This window comes from Protopterus annectens, chromosome 7.part0 (genome assembly GCF_019279795.1).
Source record: "Protopterus annectens isolate FY-2018-M chromosome 7.part0, PAN1.0, whole genome shotgun sequence".
Lineage (NCBI taxonomy): Eukaryota > Metazoa > Chordata > Ceratodontiformes > Protopteridae > Protopterus > Protopterus annectens.
Window position 1 is genome coordinate 1,689,622,997 of NC_056739.1, and position 17,065 is coordinate 1,689,640,061.

Sequence of the window (17,065 nt, forward strand, 5' to 3'; positions counted from 1 at the left end):
GCTTAGCAGCAATGGAATATACTAAGTCTATAGCTACTGGGTTATGTTTGGGACTACTGGGTTATGTTTGGGAATACTGCATAAAAATTTAAAGGATTGAGGAACATTATACATACTATCTGCCTTATTAGGGACAGCTGTCTGACTACCAGGAAAAAAGCAGGCAGTATGTTACACCTTCTGAAGCAGGCAGGACAGAAGGAATGGCTATATGCTCTATAAATACTTTGGTATCAACTCAAAATATTTTCAGAGGGACTTTGAAACCTCAGTGTTCTCCCACTGAGAACAATGGGATATTCTAGAAACAGTTTCTGTAGATCAGTATGTATGTATACCTTTAAAAAGCTTTCCATGGGCTTGCACGTGTATAAATACTGAGCATGTGCAAGCTACACTGACATTTTGTAGAGAGCTGTTGAAATGTAAGCATGCAAGTATGTAATGGTCTGTTAGTTAATCAGTTATATTTTATGTTGCTGCTATCCATCCTGATGTGTTTCTATATAATAAAGCAAATAAATGAACTACCCCGCCTGTTCGTCTTGAATCATAACATACGATAAGCGGCATGGTGTCAAAATGGGATCCAGAATCAAGACCAAGAGGTGCTCTGTTACTACTGTAGAAATATACAGGAATGGATCGTCCCTACTGCACTTATGATTTACAAAACAGGTCAGAAACAAATTCTAGGTACTAAGACTTGCTTAAATAATTTCTTACTCAAAGAATATATAACAAAGCACTCACAATGCTCAAAACAAATTTCTAATTAAAAGAAATGTCTGAAACTGTGGCATATTGATAAAAATATTCGAAATAGTTATGAAAATGATGGAAACAATGTCTGAATAGCATAAAAAGTATAAAACAAGGAAAAACGCATGTTTTCGCTGTGTGCTACTTTTTCGCATTAAAGCTATTGGCGAATCTGAAGTATACAAAGTGTTCACAAGTTTGTGCAGTTACAGTACAGTTCTTTCACAAAACACAGCGATTTCAAAGCATATTTTGCAAAATACAGTATTTCAAAGAATTTGTGCATTTCAATGTTATTACACGTACATGGTGTATGTGCATGTTCGTACATAATTACAACGCCCATATTTGCAGTGTGTTTCAGCATACTTTGTTGGCATGGCAGAAGGCTTTAGTAGACCAGCTTCACTTCTCTGATAATATTGCAGAGAATTGGAGTGTATTTGAGCAAGAGTACAACATTTTCATGCAAGCAGCATTTTCTGATAAAGCTGCTCTTACAAAGGCATTTATTCTGCTTCATTTAGCTGGTTCAGCAGCCATAGAAAGACTGTGTTCATTTGCGTATGCAGCTGCTGTGTTTGCAAGGGAAGGGGAAGACCACCAGACAGTGGAACTGCTGAATCAGGGGAAGACCCAGAGTGCTTAAAATGTAAATTTAGAAATATTTGTAACCCCCAAACGATTACAATGTAAAGGCACTTATTTTACACAAGGGATCACCAACCTAGGGAAAGTTTTGCGGCATATATAACTGACATGAGAAACAAAGCTAAAATGTGCAGATTTGGTAATTTTAGGGATAAGTCGAAAAAAAACAGATGTGCGTGGCATTAAAGATGATGCTGTTTGAAAGATTTTGCTTCGTGACAGTGATTTAACTTGAGCTCACAGAAAAGCAAAAGTGAGTAATGCATGCTTCCAGTACCTTCTAGAGCTCATGCTGACAGGATGCAGCACATGGTTAAAAGAAACAGGCCCAAGCACATGACAGCAACTGTGACTAGTCTAACAGTACCTGGGAAACAAAGTAGCTTTCTAGCAAGTTCCAGAGCATGCACAGTCTCAGTGAAGCACAAGGGTGAGTCAGCAAACTCAAAGCATGTGCCCTCACTTAGGCACAGTCAACTGTCATAACTGTGGTGATAATTGTGTAACTAAAAGACAAAGTGCTTAGCTTGGTCAGCAATGCCACAGATGTAAAAAGTGGAATCATTTCCAAAGATTTTGTATATCAAAGAGGCTCATTCTTTTATTAAAGAATATTCAGAGACAAGTTGATCAATTAAAAAGCCGTGACCCTACTTTTTGTGCTGATGGTGTGTCTGTGATTAACGAAACAGTCAATGCAGTAGATTTGCAGGCAAAGAACTAAGTACTTTGTACTGTTTGGATAAAGGGAGACTGATGGAGCTTAATGCTGACAGGTTCAAAGTGCAGTGTTATGTCAGTAGGAACATTTGCTAGAGTATGTGCTGGAGAAGCTGGATTTGGCAAAGTGTATGAAGCTTCTTACCTCATGGCGGTGAAGAAATTCAAACTGAAGGCTCAGTAGCGGTTTCATTTTACTCTGCTGGGAACAGCTATGACATGCAATTTTACAAAGTCAAAAGGCATGTACAGTCATTATTAGGCCTCAGAGACAGACTACTTTCATTTAATAAGGTAATCCACCATGTAAGCTTAAAAGGCCACTGTTCTAATTTCACCCAGTCTATTTCCTCTACCTACGCTGAACTTTTCAAAGAAAAATTAGGCAAACTCCCAGTTGTGTACTCCATGAAGTTGGACCCTGAAGTCAACCCAGTTGTCAGACCAGCCCAAAAAGTTCCAGTAGCTATACAGAACAGAGTCAAGGCCAAGCTACATAAAATGGTGCAGCAAAGTGTGATTTGTCCAGTTGATGAACCTAGTGAATGGGCATCTTCCATGGTAGTAGCTCATGAGAAAAGCTCCGATGATATCAGAACATGTACTGATCAATGAGATTTGAACAAAGCACTGAAAAGACATCATCCAATGTGGATAGTCAAAGTCACTGCTCTTATGGCAAATGCTGTTTTTTTTTTTTGGTCTTAGATGCAGACAATTCAGTTTGTCAAATTTTGCTTGACCAAAAAGCTTAATTTCTAAACATTTTCAGTACTCCTTTTGGCAGGTACAGATTTTTGAGAATGCCATTTGGGATGATTTCTGCCAGTGAAGTCTTTCAGCGTGCCACAAAACAAATTGTTTCTAGTTATCTGTGTGCTATAATAGATAATATTCTAGTAGGAGGTAATGGTGAAGCAGTGTATGACAGAAACCTCAAGAAAGTTCTGGAAAGAGCATGTGAAGTGAATCTTAAGCTGAATCCTCATAAGTGCAAATTCAGGCTGTGAAAAGTTACTTATGTTAGTCATTTGTTTACTAGTTTAGGCTTACAACCAGATCCTTCAAGCAAACAGCAATTCTTGAGATGCCAGCTCCAGACAATGTTCAAGCCCTACAACATTTTCTTGGCATGGCTGTCTAGGCAAGTTCATTCCAGACTTGAGTCACCTTTCTGCATACTTCAGAGAGTTGACACGCAAAGATGCATCCTGGTTAAACCACCACCAAAGTGTGTTTCATGTCCTGAAACAGAATTGCCAGTTCACCTACTTTAAGATAGCATGATGTTCACAAACCATGGACTCCTCCTTGTGATGCTTCAAAGTACAGTCTTGGTGCAGTCATTCTTCAGGAAGGAAGACCAGTATCCTATGCATCCAGAACTCTAACTCAAATCAAGATGCAGTATAAGCAGACAAAGAAATCTTGGCAATTTTGTTTACATGTTTGAAGCTCCATGATTACATTATGGCTGACCCATTCAAATCGAAACAGACCACCAACCTCTGGTCACTATTTTCAGAAAGCTTATGCATACAGCTCCTGCTAGATTGCAACACATGATGTTGAAATTGCAAAAGTATAATTTCAATCCTGTCTGCACAAACAGCAAACTTGTTTATCTTGCTGATACTTTATCAAGATTGCCCAGAAAAAACACTGAACCGCATGAAAATGAGCAACTTGATTTTGAAGTCATGGAAGTGAGCAATTTATCTTCCACACATATTGACGAGCTTAGATGTCACACAGTTTCAGATCCAATTCTTCAGAAGCTCAACCACTATTATCAGTCGAGGATGGCCATCAAAGCAATCTTGTTTACCAGTACATCTGCAATCATATTTTCCTTAGAGAGATGAGATTTTGTTTGACAATGGTATCATCATGAAAGGTCCAAAAGTGATTGCTTCAAAATCTTTGCAACAAGAGTACATTACCAACTTGCATCATGGCCACCCAGGAAATGATTCTACCAGATGAAGGGCACGAGGACTAGTATTTTGGCTTTCTATGTCAAAGGATTTTGAGACAGCACTTTCATCATCTTCTGTACGTAATATTACTAAGCCACATCAACAGAAAGAACCAATTCAACTAAGCCAAATTCCTGAACTACCTTGGCTGACAATAGCTACAGACATTTTCAAATGGAATGGTCAACATTACTTGGTATTAGTAAACTCTTATTCAAATTGGTATGAGGTTTACCTACTTCCAGGTCTAGTGTCCAGTACTATCATTGCTAAGCTGAAGCGTAATTTTGCAGTGCATGGTAGTCCGCACAAAGTTATTATTTCTGACAATGGTACACAGTTTACAAGCCAGCAGTTCAAGAGATTTGCTGAAGAGTGGGACTTTATTAATTTTACGAGTAGCCCTGAGTACCCACAGTCATCTGGTTTGGCAGAACGTACAGTTCAAAGTGCGAAACAATTAGAGAATTCGCAACAAGACAATAATGATGTTTTTCTGAATCTCCTAAATCTCAGAAATGTTCCTTGTGACAAACATCTTGGTTCACCTGCACAAAGGCTTTTGCGGAGACAAACCAAAACCACACTACCAATTAGTAGCAATTTATTGTCTCCCTGTGCTGAACAATAAAGCAGTGAGAGCTTAACTAATGAAAAGGCGTTTGCCCCAGAAGTCCTACTATAAGTCCAGCAAACTGCTCAATCCATTACAAGGGGAAATAGTAAGAATGCAGACATTCAAAGGTTTTTGATCAGATTGGGATCGGAAAAAGCATGGCCAGAGCTGAGGTCATACATTGTGGAATTACAAGGAGTAGAATTTAGGCAGAATCGGAAACATTTGGTGCCAGTGTCTGAACCTGTATTGCAGCATCTTGCCTGTGAAAAACTCTAGATCTCAGAGTGAGTTATCAAGTGTTCCAATTCCAGAGGACATTCCAACAATTATCCCTGTTCCTGAGAAGATTCCCAAAACTCCTGAAACAGATTGTTAACTGATGACTGTCCCTGTTGCTTAAACCCAGTCCTAATTGCTATATCACTAAATCAGGTTGCATTTTCAAACCAAGTTCCAGATGCATGGAAACTTCGATATGAACATTCTATTTATTCCTTAAAGTCTGTATAATTGCATGTCTTCTTTTAAATGTCATTTTATTGTGAGCAATTCATTAAAGAGGGAGGATGGAGATCAGTATGTACTGTATACCTTTAAGAAGCTTTCCATGGGCTTGCACATGTGTATAAATCCTAAGCATGTGCAAGCTACACTGCTATTTTGTAGAGAGCTGTTGAGATGTAAGCATGTATGCAAGTAATGGTCTGTCAGTTAATCAGGTTATATTTTATGCTGCTGCTATCCATCCTGTGTTTCTATACAGTAAAGCAAATAAATTAACTACCCTGCCTGTTCGCCTTGAAACACAACACAGGATGAGCTACAGTGCCAGATAAAGAGAAACATCTGACAGGGAAAATCGGAAACTGAGATCTCTCAGAGTCCGAATCAAATCGGAGGCTGAAACCCTCAATCTTTCCTTCATCACCCTATTCATATTCAGAATTTTGAATCTCTTCAGGAAGATAATCCCCTTTTCTTTTTAACAGAAGCTACTTTACAAAAAGAATCAATAGCTTGAATTAAATCCTGAGCCAGTCCCAGTAAACTACACCTATTCCAAGAAATTTGAGAAGTAGATGCATACTTGCTTTTCTGGGTTTTTTGACAGAAATAAATTGGGCCAGCCATGTTTATTAATGGCAGCAGCTGCTTTCCAGGAATAGGCACAGCATTCTGACAGCAGGGAAACCATCCCTGTTCCCTATCCCAGGACAAAGACCAGTGGCTCTCCCTTGCCCACTGATGGGACTTCCAACGGCCACAGAGGACATGGGCTAACCCCCAGCCCACAAAGGCTGTAGATGATGCACCACAGGGATTCAGGGTAAAAAAAAAAATGACTGGACTAGGATACAAATGGCCACAGCAGAGTCTCACCCACCTGCTGAAGCAGCAAATTGCTAGCCTGCTGTGGTGGCAAAGGCCATTTGCTTAACTTTTTTCTTTTTGTGGCTGGAAGAAGGAGTGACCATGGGACCGATAGTCTTTTCTTTGGTTAAGTCAACAATGGTGCCTCTTTCCCATGGAAGACGAGCAGCAAACATTGGTAAAACAACCAGTCCACAAAAATGAATTTTTTTTTTTTTTAATACAAAAAAGCATAGTACAAAAGCACCATGGCAGCCTCACAATGGAAAAATAAACAATTTCTCCACAGAAAAAAAAATTCAGTTAGTTTCTACCACCTTTAAACTGACAAAAAGAAATGAATGTTCCATTTAAAACAATGGTGTGATCTCAAGACCGTCCATTAAACACTCAGCTTTAAAATAATGTTCCTGAAGATGAAAATAATAAATCACCACCAAAATTTCATCTGAAGAAACATATCTGCCCAGCAATGAAAGGCACAAGCTGACCATCAATCCTCAAACGCCTCAGAGGAGCACACACTTTGGGTGTTAAGCCCTTAAGAACTTTACTGGTGTCAAAGTTGTCCTTTAGTCAGCTCATCTTGAACTGGTTGACAGTTTGGCTGACTGTTACATCCTTAGCAGGATAAAACCCCATACAGCAGAGGCTATTGTAGCAGTAATCAATATTTAGAACAATTATAGCTCACAGCTAAGAAGTCAATGAAAAATTATCAGAATATCAGCAGAAAGTTGATCAACCTATTCACACCACTTTTATTCATTACCAAAAATCAACTCACCTCTGGACTGCTTTCGAGCTTTTCCTTTTCTTTCTGCTTTATCACCACACCTTCTCTTCAGGTCCTTACACTGACCTTGTATGTTGACTGGAGGTGCCTGTGCTGCATCAGGTTGATTTTTCTGAGCCTTTACATTAAGCCGTGCCACATTCAACATCTGTAGAGATCTGCACATTGTCTTCATTTTCTGTCTCACTGGTGTTCGGGGCAAGCCTAAATGTAAGAGGAAGAAAAAGTGATACCACCATCAAAACCAGCAAAAGTTACTTTAGCTTTACAAACTTTAAGTAAAAAAGAAAAGTTGTTGCAATATTCCATATATGGGTTTGCTACTCTTGCTTCGCGTACGTCCGGCCAATTTGCAACATTTTTCAGTTCCTATATGATGTCTGGGACGTCCGACGTGGCTCAAGGAACGTGGGCCATAAAAGTGACATCTGAACGCACCAGCCCTCAGAACTGTAAGCCCCAGTCAGAGCCAGTCCAGTGCCACCCAGAAACGGAAATGCAACCTAACGAGGGGTTGGGAAGGAATACTGCAACATTGAAGAGATGGGGGTATCTATGGTTATGGTAAGGTTTTACACAACTTTTCGATATCCTATTACAATGCTGCAGTATTCCACATATGGTTGAGTTCCAAAGCTCAGTGCGAATGGGGAGGTGGTCTAAAGCGGTCTCCAGGAATCCATGAAGAATAGCCCTGAAAAACCCCACCCTGGCTCTAGAAATGTGGTTTAGTTTGTAATGCTTGGTAAAGGTGTGTACTGATGACCAAGTAGCTGCTTCGAGAATGGTAGAGGTATCCAGACCCTTAAAGAAGGATCCTGAAAGAGGCCATAGCCCTGGTGGAGTGTGCTTTAACAGTACCTTCAGAGATTTTCCATGGTATTGGTAGCAGAAGGTGATGGCTTTGGAAACAGAGACTGAGATAGGCTGTTTGGTTACTGCCCTTTCCCAAGGCTCTGGGGTGGAAGGAGACAAAAAGTTGGTCCGCCTGTCTGACAGATTTGGTTTTATGCAAATAAAATACAAGTCATTTGTGAATATCCAGTGAGTGAAGTACTCTCACTGACCCCCCTGTGGGTTAGGGAAGAAAGTAGGTAGGTGGATAGCCTGATTCAGGGACAAGTCATTCACCACCTTGGGCATGAAGGAAGGGTTAGTTCTTAAGAGTAATGCTGTCATTATGAAAAACTAGGAAGGGTGGGGATAGCCATAAGGTCTTGCAGCTCTGATAAATAACAGCAGCAAAGAAAAATCGTGGAACAAAAAACAACCAGCAGCAACCAACACAAAAAAGTTTAATCCAAATCTCAAGCGCTTCAGCAAAGCCTTCAAGGAGTACAAAAATACATCGCATCCCTTCCGATATAAATACACACATCAATAAAACAATTATTCAACTAAAACACATACACAGAGAATACAGTTTAAATTAGCAGCCTCCAATTACACTCAAGATTAAGACACAGAGGATATAAAGTGCCATATTTAAGTATCAAAACACTTTCTTTATACAACAATTTCTTAATGTACACTATCTGAATAAAAACCAGCACAAACTTTCTCTAAAATTGTAACTTTCAAACCAGCTGGATCCGAATTATGAGCCTCCATAAAATGTTTTACAAGACTGTCCTCTTTCTGTTTCCTAATGTTTCTAATATGTTCCTGAATTCTAAGTTTAAACTTTCTCTTGCTTTCCCCTATACATACAAGGCCACATGGGCATTGAAGGGCATAAATAATGCCTTCTGTATTACAATTACTTGTAACTCTGATGCCCTTCTGGCTGAGGTGAAGGCCACTAGTGGTACAGTTTTCCATGTACAATGTTTTAGACAGGCTTTTGTCTGCAGGCTCGAATGGAAGAAGCACAAGCTTTTCCAAAATATATTTAAGGTCTCATGGTGGAGGAGATGGTTTCCTGAGAGGCCTGAGGTGAAGAACCGCTTTGAGAAAAAGCTTAGCAAGGAGTCTGGATGCTAAAGGGGGGTCCAGAGGAAGGCATGCTGAAATTGCAGACAAGTGAGCTTTAATGGAAGAATAAGCCAAGTCTGACTGCAGGAGTTCAGGCAGGTAAGACTGGACTAGAGGAATCTCACTTTCAAGCAGGTCCAACTGTCTTTTGTGACACCATATAGTGAATCTTTTCGACTGTGAAAGGTAGGATTTTCTTGTATTTGGTTTCCTGGCCTCCTGCAGGACATTTAGCACATCCTCGTTATAAAGGTGTCTGAAGGGGGATCAGAATCCTATCAACCACAGGGTGAGGTGCAGTAACTGCCACTGTGCGTATATCTGGGATCCCTTGTGCTGTGTGAGAAGGTCCACTCTGAAGGGCAACTTGCGGAAATTGCCCTTAGACAGTTGAAGTAGGGCGAACCAGTGCTGTCTTGGCCAGTAAGGAGTCACCAACAAGATTTTTGGCCTGTCCTGCTTGATTCCAGCAGGACCTTCTGAATGAGTGGGAAGGGGGAGAATGTATATAGATTTCCCCTTCCAGGAGATTGAGAAGGCATCTGTTGCCAGTGTCTGGGGGGGGGGGGGGGGGGTCAGGTATCCTGGTGCAAAAATCCAAGAAGTTGCCTGTTGATGGAGGAGGCAAACAGGTCTATTTGAGGTGTACCCCACCGGTGGACCAGATCCAGGAAGACATCCCTGTGAAGCATCCATTTGTGGCTGTTTGTGATGGTTCTGCTGAGACAGTCTGCCTGGGAGTTGTGGAGATGAAATGTAGACTGCCTGCAAAGTCACTCCCTGTCAGGTGGCCAGTTCCCAAACTGGGAGGGCTAGTCTGCAAAGTAGGTATGACTTGGTCCCTTCCCTGGTTAAGATACCACAGGACTGTGGTGTTGTCTGTGAAAATCTTCAATAGACCTAGCTGGAGGTAAAGTAGGAAAGCTCAAAGGGCCAGATGAATTGCCCTCATCTCTCGAACATTGATGTATTCTAGTCTGTGTGGCTCTGGCCACAGGCCATGTACTTTTTGATGGCCCAGAGCTGATCTCCAGCCCAAGTCTGAGGCATCTGTATGTATGACCTGTGTGGATAGAGGTGGTTGGAGGGGAAGACCTGGATTGTGGGTCACTTGTACCAGCCACCACTGGATTTCCTATTTGAGGCATGGGAGGAGGGGAACCCTGTACTCCAGAGTATGGGAATGTTGGGTCCAGACTGACCAAAGATACCACTGTAACCTTCGTATATGCAGTCTTGCTAATGGTAACATGAGGATAGTGGCTGTCATATAGCCCAGTAGCCTGAGGTACTGCCTTGCTATCAATTCTGTAGACTGAAGGACCAGAAGCAGATGTTCTGTCAGGTTTTTTACTTTCTGGGGGGAAGGGGCAGGCTTTAATTAGGTCTGTGCAAATTCTGCAACCGAGGAAGACAACGTCTTATGTAGGTTCTAGGTGGGATTTTGGATAATTTATCTGGAATCATAGAGACTTTAGGAGGGACACTACAAGGTGTATGTGTAGCAGGAGGATCTCCTTGTTTGCCTGAATTAGCAAGTTGGCCAGGTAAGGGAATACATGAAATCTCTTTGCCCTGCAGTAAGCAATCAGTGGAGCCAAGCATTTGGTGAAAACCCTGGGTGCAGTGGAAAGCCCAAAGGACAAGGCAGAGAACTGCAAGTGAGAAGGGCCCACCACGAACCCTGGGTATTTCCTGCATGTGGGCTTTATGGGGATATGTAGATAAGCATCCTTTATTGTCTAGGGTGGCAAAGAACCCTTGGAGGAGTAGGAGGGAGAAGAGAGTAGGTAATGTCAACATCCTGAAGGTTGTGACCTTTAGGAATAGGTTGAGATGGGAGAGGTCTAGTATTGGTGTCCAAGGTCCGTCTTTTCTGGGAATCAGGAAAATCCTGGAGTAGAAACCTCTTGCTTTTTCGAGTGGAAGCACTGATTCAATGGTGCCCAAGCCAGAAGTGCTTGCAGCACAGGCTGCAGGAGGTGCAGCTGTTGTGATGGAGGCTGTGGGATGCCCTTTCTCTTGGGGGGGGGGGGGTGAGCCAGGACATGAAATAATCGTTTTGATGGACTGACAGGATCCATTTGTCTGATGTGATGCAAGTCCACACAGGGAGGCAATAAGAGAGACAAATTGACAGAGGTAGAGAGAGAAAGGGTGGTGGGGGCAAGGTTGGCAGTTAGATGCTACCTGCCCTATCTTGAAAAGGGCGGTCCCTGACTAGGGGAAGGTGAAACTCTAGCTGGAGAGGGTTGACTTCCTGGTTGGTTTCTAGTCCTAGAAGGAGCAGCAGGGCGAGAGTGCTTTCTTATGAACTGAGATTTTGCTAGGTAAGCTTTGGTATGGGGGAAACCAGCAGGTGTTTCAGATCCTGCTATTCTTTTCCTTCCTGCAGAAGAGACTAAAAAGATTAGCCAGTTTTGCACCACATAAGGCTGAATTGTCCAGAAGTGCACCAATAAGCTTAGCCCTAAAGTCATTAGAGAGAGGCTGTAAACATAGCCAGGAATACCTCCTTAAGGCAGATGCTGACAGTGCTGACCTTGCTGAGGCTTCAGCAGCATCATAACTGCATTTTATGGAGTGCCTGGTAACCTAGGAAATAAGGGCCAGAAGAGAAGACAGTGAAGCTTTGGCAGCACAGTCTGGTGTATCAGTCAATTCCTTGGAGTTTTTTTTCCAGGGGGGATAAAACATATTTGGCCATACTTGTCTGATAATTTGTAGCCCTAAAGGACAAGTTAGCAGAGGTGTAAATTTTCTTAACCAGGCCTTCCATTGTTTTACTCTCTTTGTCAGCAGGACATATGGTGGTTGTGGGTAAAGCTTAGAAGCCTTGTCTGTACTGATGAAGATAGTGGCAGTTTCTGCAGGTGGACACTTAAGGAGGTACGGATCAGTGTTAGGAACTTTATAAAGTCTGTCAGGTCTGTGTGGAACAGGAAGTTGAGAATGTAGATTTAAGTATGCTGAAGAGAAGGCAGACAAGACTGGAGGAACAGCAGACGGGCTTGGGGAATCCATATGAATGGGGTCATAGTATATTTTCTGTACCTCAGTCATTTCAGAGGATTCCCACTTGAAATGATCATTCATCTTAAAGATGGTTTCCTCAAAGGTCAAATCCTCAACCAGGGAGTCAGAATCGACAGATTCTTCCTCTGGGGAACCATACTCCAACGAACAAGAGAACTGAGAGGTGTAAAAGTGATTCTTCAGAGGAAGAATTAGAGAGGTCTTCCTCTTCCCTCATGATAGAGTCCAAGGTTTGGGGCCTGCGACTCAAAAGTGGCTTAGAAATGCTAGCAATCCCAGCAGGTGCAGGGTGTAAGGCCATGAAGGCATTAAACAAGCTTAGACTGAAAGCCTGTCAGTCAGGCATGCTTTCAGAAAGAGAAGAAAGGTGCTTCCTTTTTTTTTCTTTCTTTTTAAGGGGCCTAGCTGGCATCTGAAGGGGGAAAGGCTTTGAATCTGGAGACTGTAAAGAACCAGAGGGATCCAACGGACCTACTGAAATCGCTGCCCCCCCCCCCACCCAGCGTCAGACACCAACTTCCGAAAAGCCTCTATGAACGTGCCCTCCGTGTGGGATTCTGTGGTTTCCGTGGAGGTACATGCTATATCCAAAGTGGCAGATTCAGATTCCCCTACCAGGCAGACGGCCACAGGCTGAGGATCAGATGCTAGAGGTGCAGCAGTAGTGGTAGGTCGTATAGTCCTGGCCATCTTTGGTGGTTCAATAGGTATGTTGGACGAACCCTCCACCCCTAATGCAATCTGGTTTAACTTATGATTTTGTAAGTATAGGTTTTGCGCATGCAAACGACTACATAAAATTTTGGGCACAAACACCTGACAAACTGAGCAGACCTTGTAGTTGCGCGACCATCCCAAACAGAAGAGACACTAACTGTGGGCCTTCCTGTGAGGAATCTGCCAGCTGCACTTGTCCTTACTGGATGACAAACAGGCAATACAATAAAGAAAAAAGGACTGAAAGGTTCCCCAACAGGTTACTTATCTGATATCTCGAATCTCATGACAGCAAGAGCAGGAACACCTGGCGTACGACTGGTGGCTGAGAAGTTCTGAAGGCTGGTGCATGCACACATCACTTTTATGGCCCACTTTTTTGGTTCCTTGAGCCACGTCAGATGTCCCATGCACCATATAGGGACTGAAAACTTTTGCATACTAGCCAGATGTACGCAAAGCAAGAGGAGTAAACCCATATGTGGAATGCTGCAACAGTGGAATAGGAGGACATCTCAGAAGTACAAAAGTTTAAACATTCAAGCAGTACTAATGAAAAGTAATGGAAAAAAATGACACATGCATACCATACCAGTGTCTTTGAGGGATATGACTTTGCTAGATTAACAAATGGGAATCTCCCTCTTCAGCAATTCAGTTCTAATATTATTTTCTTCTCAGAAGCTAAAATGTGCCCACTCCTCATCTCCAAACACTATGGAATACACTTCTTGCAAATCAAGAAATAATGAAAATCTGGCATGAAGGTTAACAAGTAAAAAGACTAGAAATTCCTAATTTAGAAGGAACTCCAGCTAACTGGATTAGTCAAAGGGGCCATCGAAGAAAAGGGAAGGGAAGAAAGATATCTGGGCCCCCTTGCAGATCAAATGGTGTATGTTACACCTTAGACTGTAAACAGTCCTCAGTGATTAACAAGTAGATCCTCAATAAGCAAGTCCATCAACGTAGCAACAGCTGAAGGAAAACTTGGGGACCAATGTAAAAACACGGAGTCTTGAAGTAAAGCAATTAAACAAAAGATATGCGAAACAAAAAGTTTATGCCAAGATAATGCTTGCTGAAGGCGAGGACCAAGATTAATGGTGGCACATCAGCATGAAATGGACACATTCTTAAAGCAAGCACTGGAATACAGTACACCTCTCATGGAGTGACCTTTACTGGGGTATTTTCCAAAAGCTAACTAGCATCCAAACGTCAAAAGATAATGCAGTTACAAAGGGTTTCTCAACTATCTGAACATCCTTCAGGTAAAATGAGAGCTGACTGTGTATATCCAGTGTGTGAAGGACTTAGCTCACCAATAGTTACAACTATGACAAATAAAGCACAAAGACAGAGGGAATTAGTAAAATCTATTTCTTAGACAGAAATCAAACATTCTCCCTAGGTTATATTACCTAGTCATCTCTGTTCCAAAGAATGTACTCGGTGTCTTTAATGTCATCTCTATGAACTGCAGCTTTAGTTACTATGTCATTCTTCTGTATTACGTTTTGTAATTACTATTTAACTGTAAATACATCAATCTGGAGATTTTTTCCCCGAGCCTACACCGAAAATTGGATATTATCATAGTCAGACTTTCCTAGTAAACAAAAGTCAACTAACTAAAATAATAAAATGAGTGAAATGGTTTGTGTACAGTTCAGAACTTACTTCAAGAGGAAACCACGGATTAGCCTGAAAGAACACCAAATATGGTTCTCTATGCATGAAGGGCTAGAGGTCCAAAATCCTGCAAGAAGTCTGGACCATCACAGAAAGTGTTTCTGAAAGTAAAAACAGCAACTCTGAATCAGAGAGTTTGAATGAGTAATGGGCAAATTCTCTCAATCATGAGATGCACAACTCCTTTAAGGGAGCAGCTTGAGAAACCAGCACTAAGGCATAAGTTTGAAATCACAAAGTCATAAGACAATAATAACTAACATGTATGGTGACTGTCAAATAACCAAAACCTAAATCATACATGTGTGATACAGGACAGCATTACCTGCAAACTAACTAGTTAAGCGAGTGCTAGGTACTGCTCCACACAAATAGCAAATCTCTTCTACTTGGTAGAGTAAGTTCACCTATAAGAAGGTTTCCTGGCAAATTCAAAGATTTCTGGTACCTCTGCTAAAAGTTCTAAAGACAGTAGAGGATGTTGATCCCAAGGTCAAGATATTTCTTTTGGCATGAACTATGATGGACTTAGTTCTGTAGAAACGCAAGGCTTTTCTATATCATTAGGGGCCAAAGAGCTGAAATCACACTTTTCGCTGCCACCATGAGGCAATATTTATTTTTATTTATTTTATTTTACATTTGTTGACTGGGCTAGTCCAACTGGATATATGTCCATTTTCAGTGGAGGCCCGGGGAGGAAAGCTCCAAACAAAAAACACACTATCATTTATAATACGAGACATTTACAAATACAGTTAAATGTACAGGTAATCATCCTATACATTACATGTTGTTACATTTCTGTAAACAGAATCATGGTACATTTTAGCGATGGTTAGCCATGCAAATATTTTGCTAACAATTTAGTATAAGAGAATACTTTCATTGTAGTTGACTGAAAAAAAGTAGCTAGGTTATACACTCTTAGTAGTTAACAGAAAAGTAACTAGTTTGTACAGTAACGGCAATAAATGCTTTGAGAAATTGGGGTAGTTAGTCAGGGTTAGAACAAGGGCATAACCAATGTGATTTAAGGTATGGCTTCAATTTGCTTTTAAATAATGTTGTAGAGGTAATGGTGGTTAGGTCTTTTGGGAGGGAGTTCCAGATTTTTCCAACTGTATTGGCAAACAAGGAGTCACCAGCCAAGTTGTTAGCTTTACCTATTTATACAATTAGTTTATTTGAAGAGTGTAGGGTCTTGAGGTTGTTACAGGGGATGATTAGGTAAGCAAGTATTGGTGTGTTAAGTAGGTTGGTACAGGATCTTGTGGGCAACTGTTAATTGATTAAATAGCATTATATCTGGCAGTTCTAGCCATCCTAGCTGTTTAAGATTATCACAATGGTGGTTTCTGAAGGCAGATCCAGTTGCAAATCTAGCATTATTATTATAGGAAATTGCTAGCTTGTTGATGTTTTTACATAGTTTCGTATATACAGGTGAGGCATAGAGGAGGGTAGAGATTAAGTGGGTATGGGCAATGAAGGTCCTGGCTAGTGGTGACGAAAAGGATTTAATCCTATATAGGGATCCTAGTTTTTTGTTGACTGTTTTTATAGTACTATTAATATGGGAATCAAAGGTAAGGTTGTTGTCAATACGAACCCCAAGAAGTTTAGTAGTACAATCAGGAGATATAATAATGCCATTGCTTGATGTGACAGTAAAATTAAGTAGGGAGGCCCAACGTGTGGGAGTGAATAGTAGCAGTTTTGTTTTTTTGGGATTCAGAATGAGGCATTGATATAGAAGCCATTATTCAACTATGTTAAACACATTTTGGGTTATGGACTGTAGAACAGATGGTGAAGTGGCAGAGCATATTAGTGTGGCATCGTCTGCATATTGGATACAAGTAGCTTGAGGTATAACAGAGTATAGGTCGTTTATAAAAATAGAGAATAGGAGAGGGCCTAATATGGAGCTTTGAGGGACCCCAAAAGCAAATGATTGGAACCACTGAATAGCCAGTTGTCTAGAGACAGGTTTTTGAGTTTCTTAATGAGTAAGTGGTGGTTAACCATATTGAAGGCTTTTGAAAGATCAATAAAGAGGGCTGAGTATAATGCGTCATTGTTGAGATTCTTATTAATACTATCTGTGAAAGATAAAAGAGCAGAAGTGGTGCTATGAAATGGTCTAAAACCATGTTGGCAGTTGGCTAGTAAATTGTTTTCTGTTAGGTGGTTTAACGGCAGTTTATGAAGGCATTTCTCCATGATCTTTGCCAGTGGTGATAATATGGTTATAGATCTATAATTTGATAATTCATTGGAGTTGCCGCCTCCCTTATGCAAGGGGATATAGTGAGAGAGTTTCCAGATTGATGGGATAATTCCTTCTGTAATAGTTCTATTAATCAGGATGGAAACTGGGAAGGTTATGGCTTTTGCAGGTATTCTGCAGGTAGTAGGGTCTGCAGAGAGGGTGGTAGGTTTAAGCTTATGAAAGTGGGTACAGACAAGGGATGTAGGAACAAGTTGAAAGTGAAATGAAAGGGGTACACTAGTGATGGAGGTGGTTGATGTAACGGGGGATAGCTGATTAATAAGAGATTGAATAGTTTCTGTGAAAAAAATGTTAACGGTATTGGCTATTTGAGTACGGTTATTGTGATCAGAGCCTAAAGGGACAGGTGTGACTGAATGAACAGGGTGTAAGAGTTTATTAATGCCTGACCAGAATTTTTGAGGTTTATTTTGGTGTGTTTGTTGGAGCTCAAAGTAAAAAATATTTTT

At 41.1% G+C, this 17,065-nt stretch overlaps 1 protein-coding gene across 1 annotated transcript in view; it reads right to left on the reverse strand.

The window, feature by feature from the left end:
• TICRR (TOPBP1 interacting checkpoint and replication regulator) overlaps nt 1–17,065 on the reverse strand; it is a 3,405,639-nt gene that overhangs the window by 1,894,391 nt on the left and 1,494,183 nt on the right. The window contains exon 9 of the mRNA XM_044078205.1: nt 6,890–7,102. Coding sequence (XP_043934140.1) covers nt 6,890–7,102 — 213 coding nt within the window. The remainder of the gene's footprint in view (nt 1–6,889; nt 7,103–17,065) is intronic.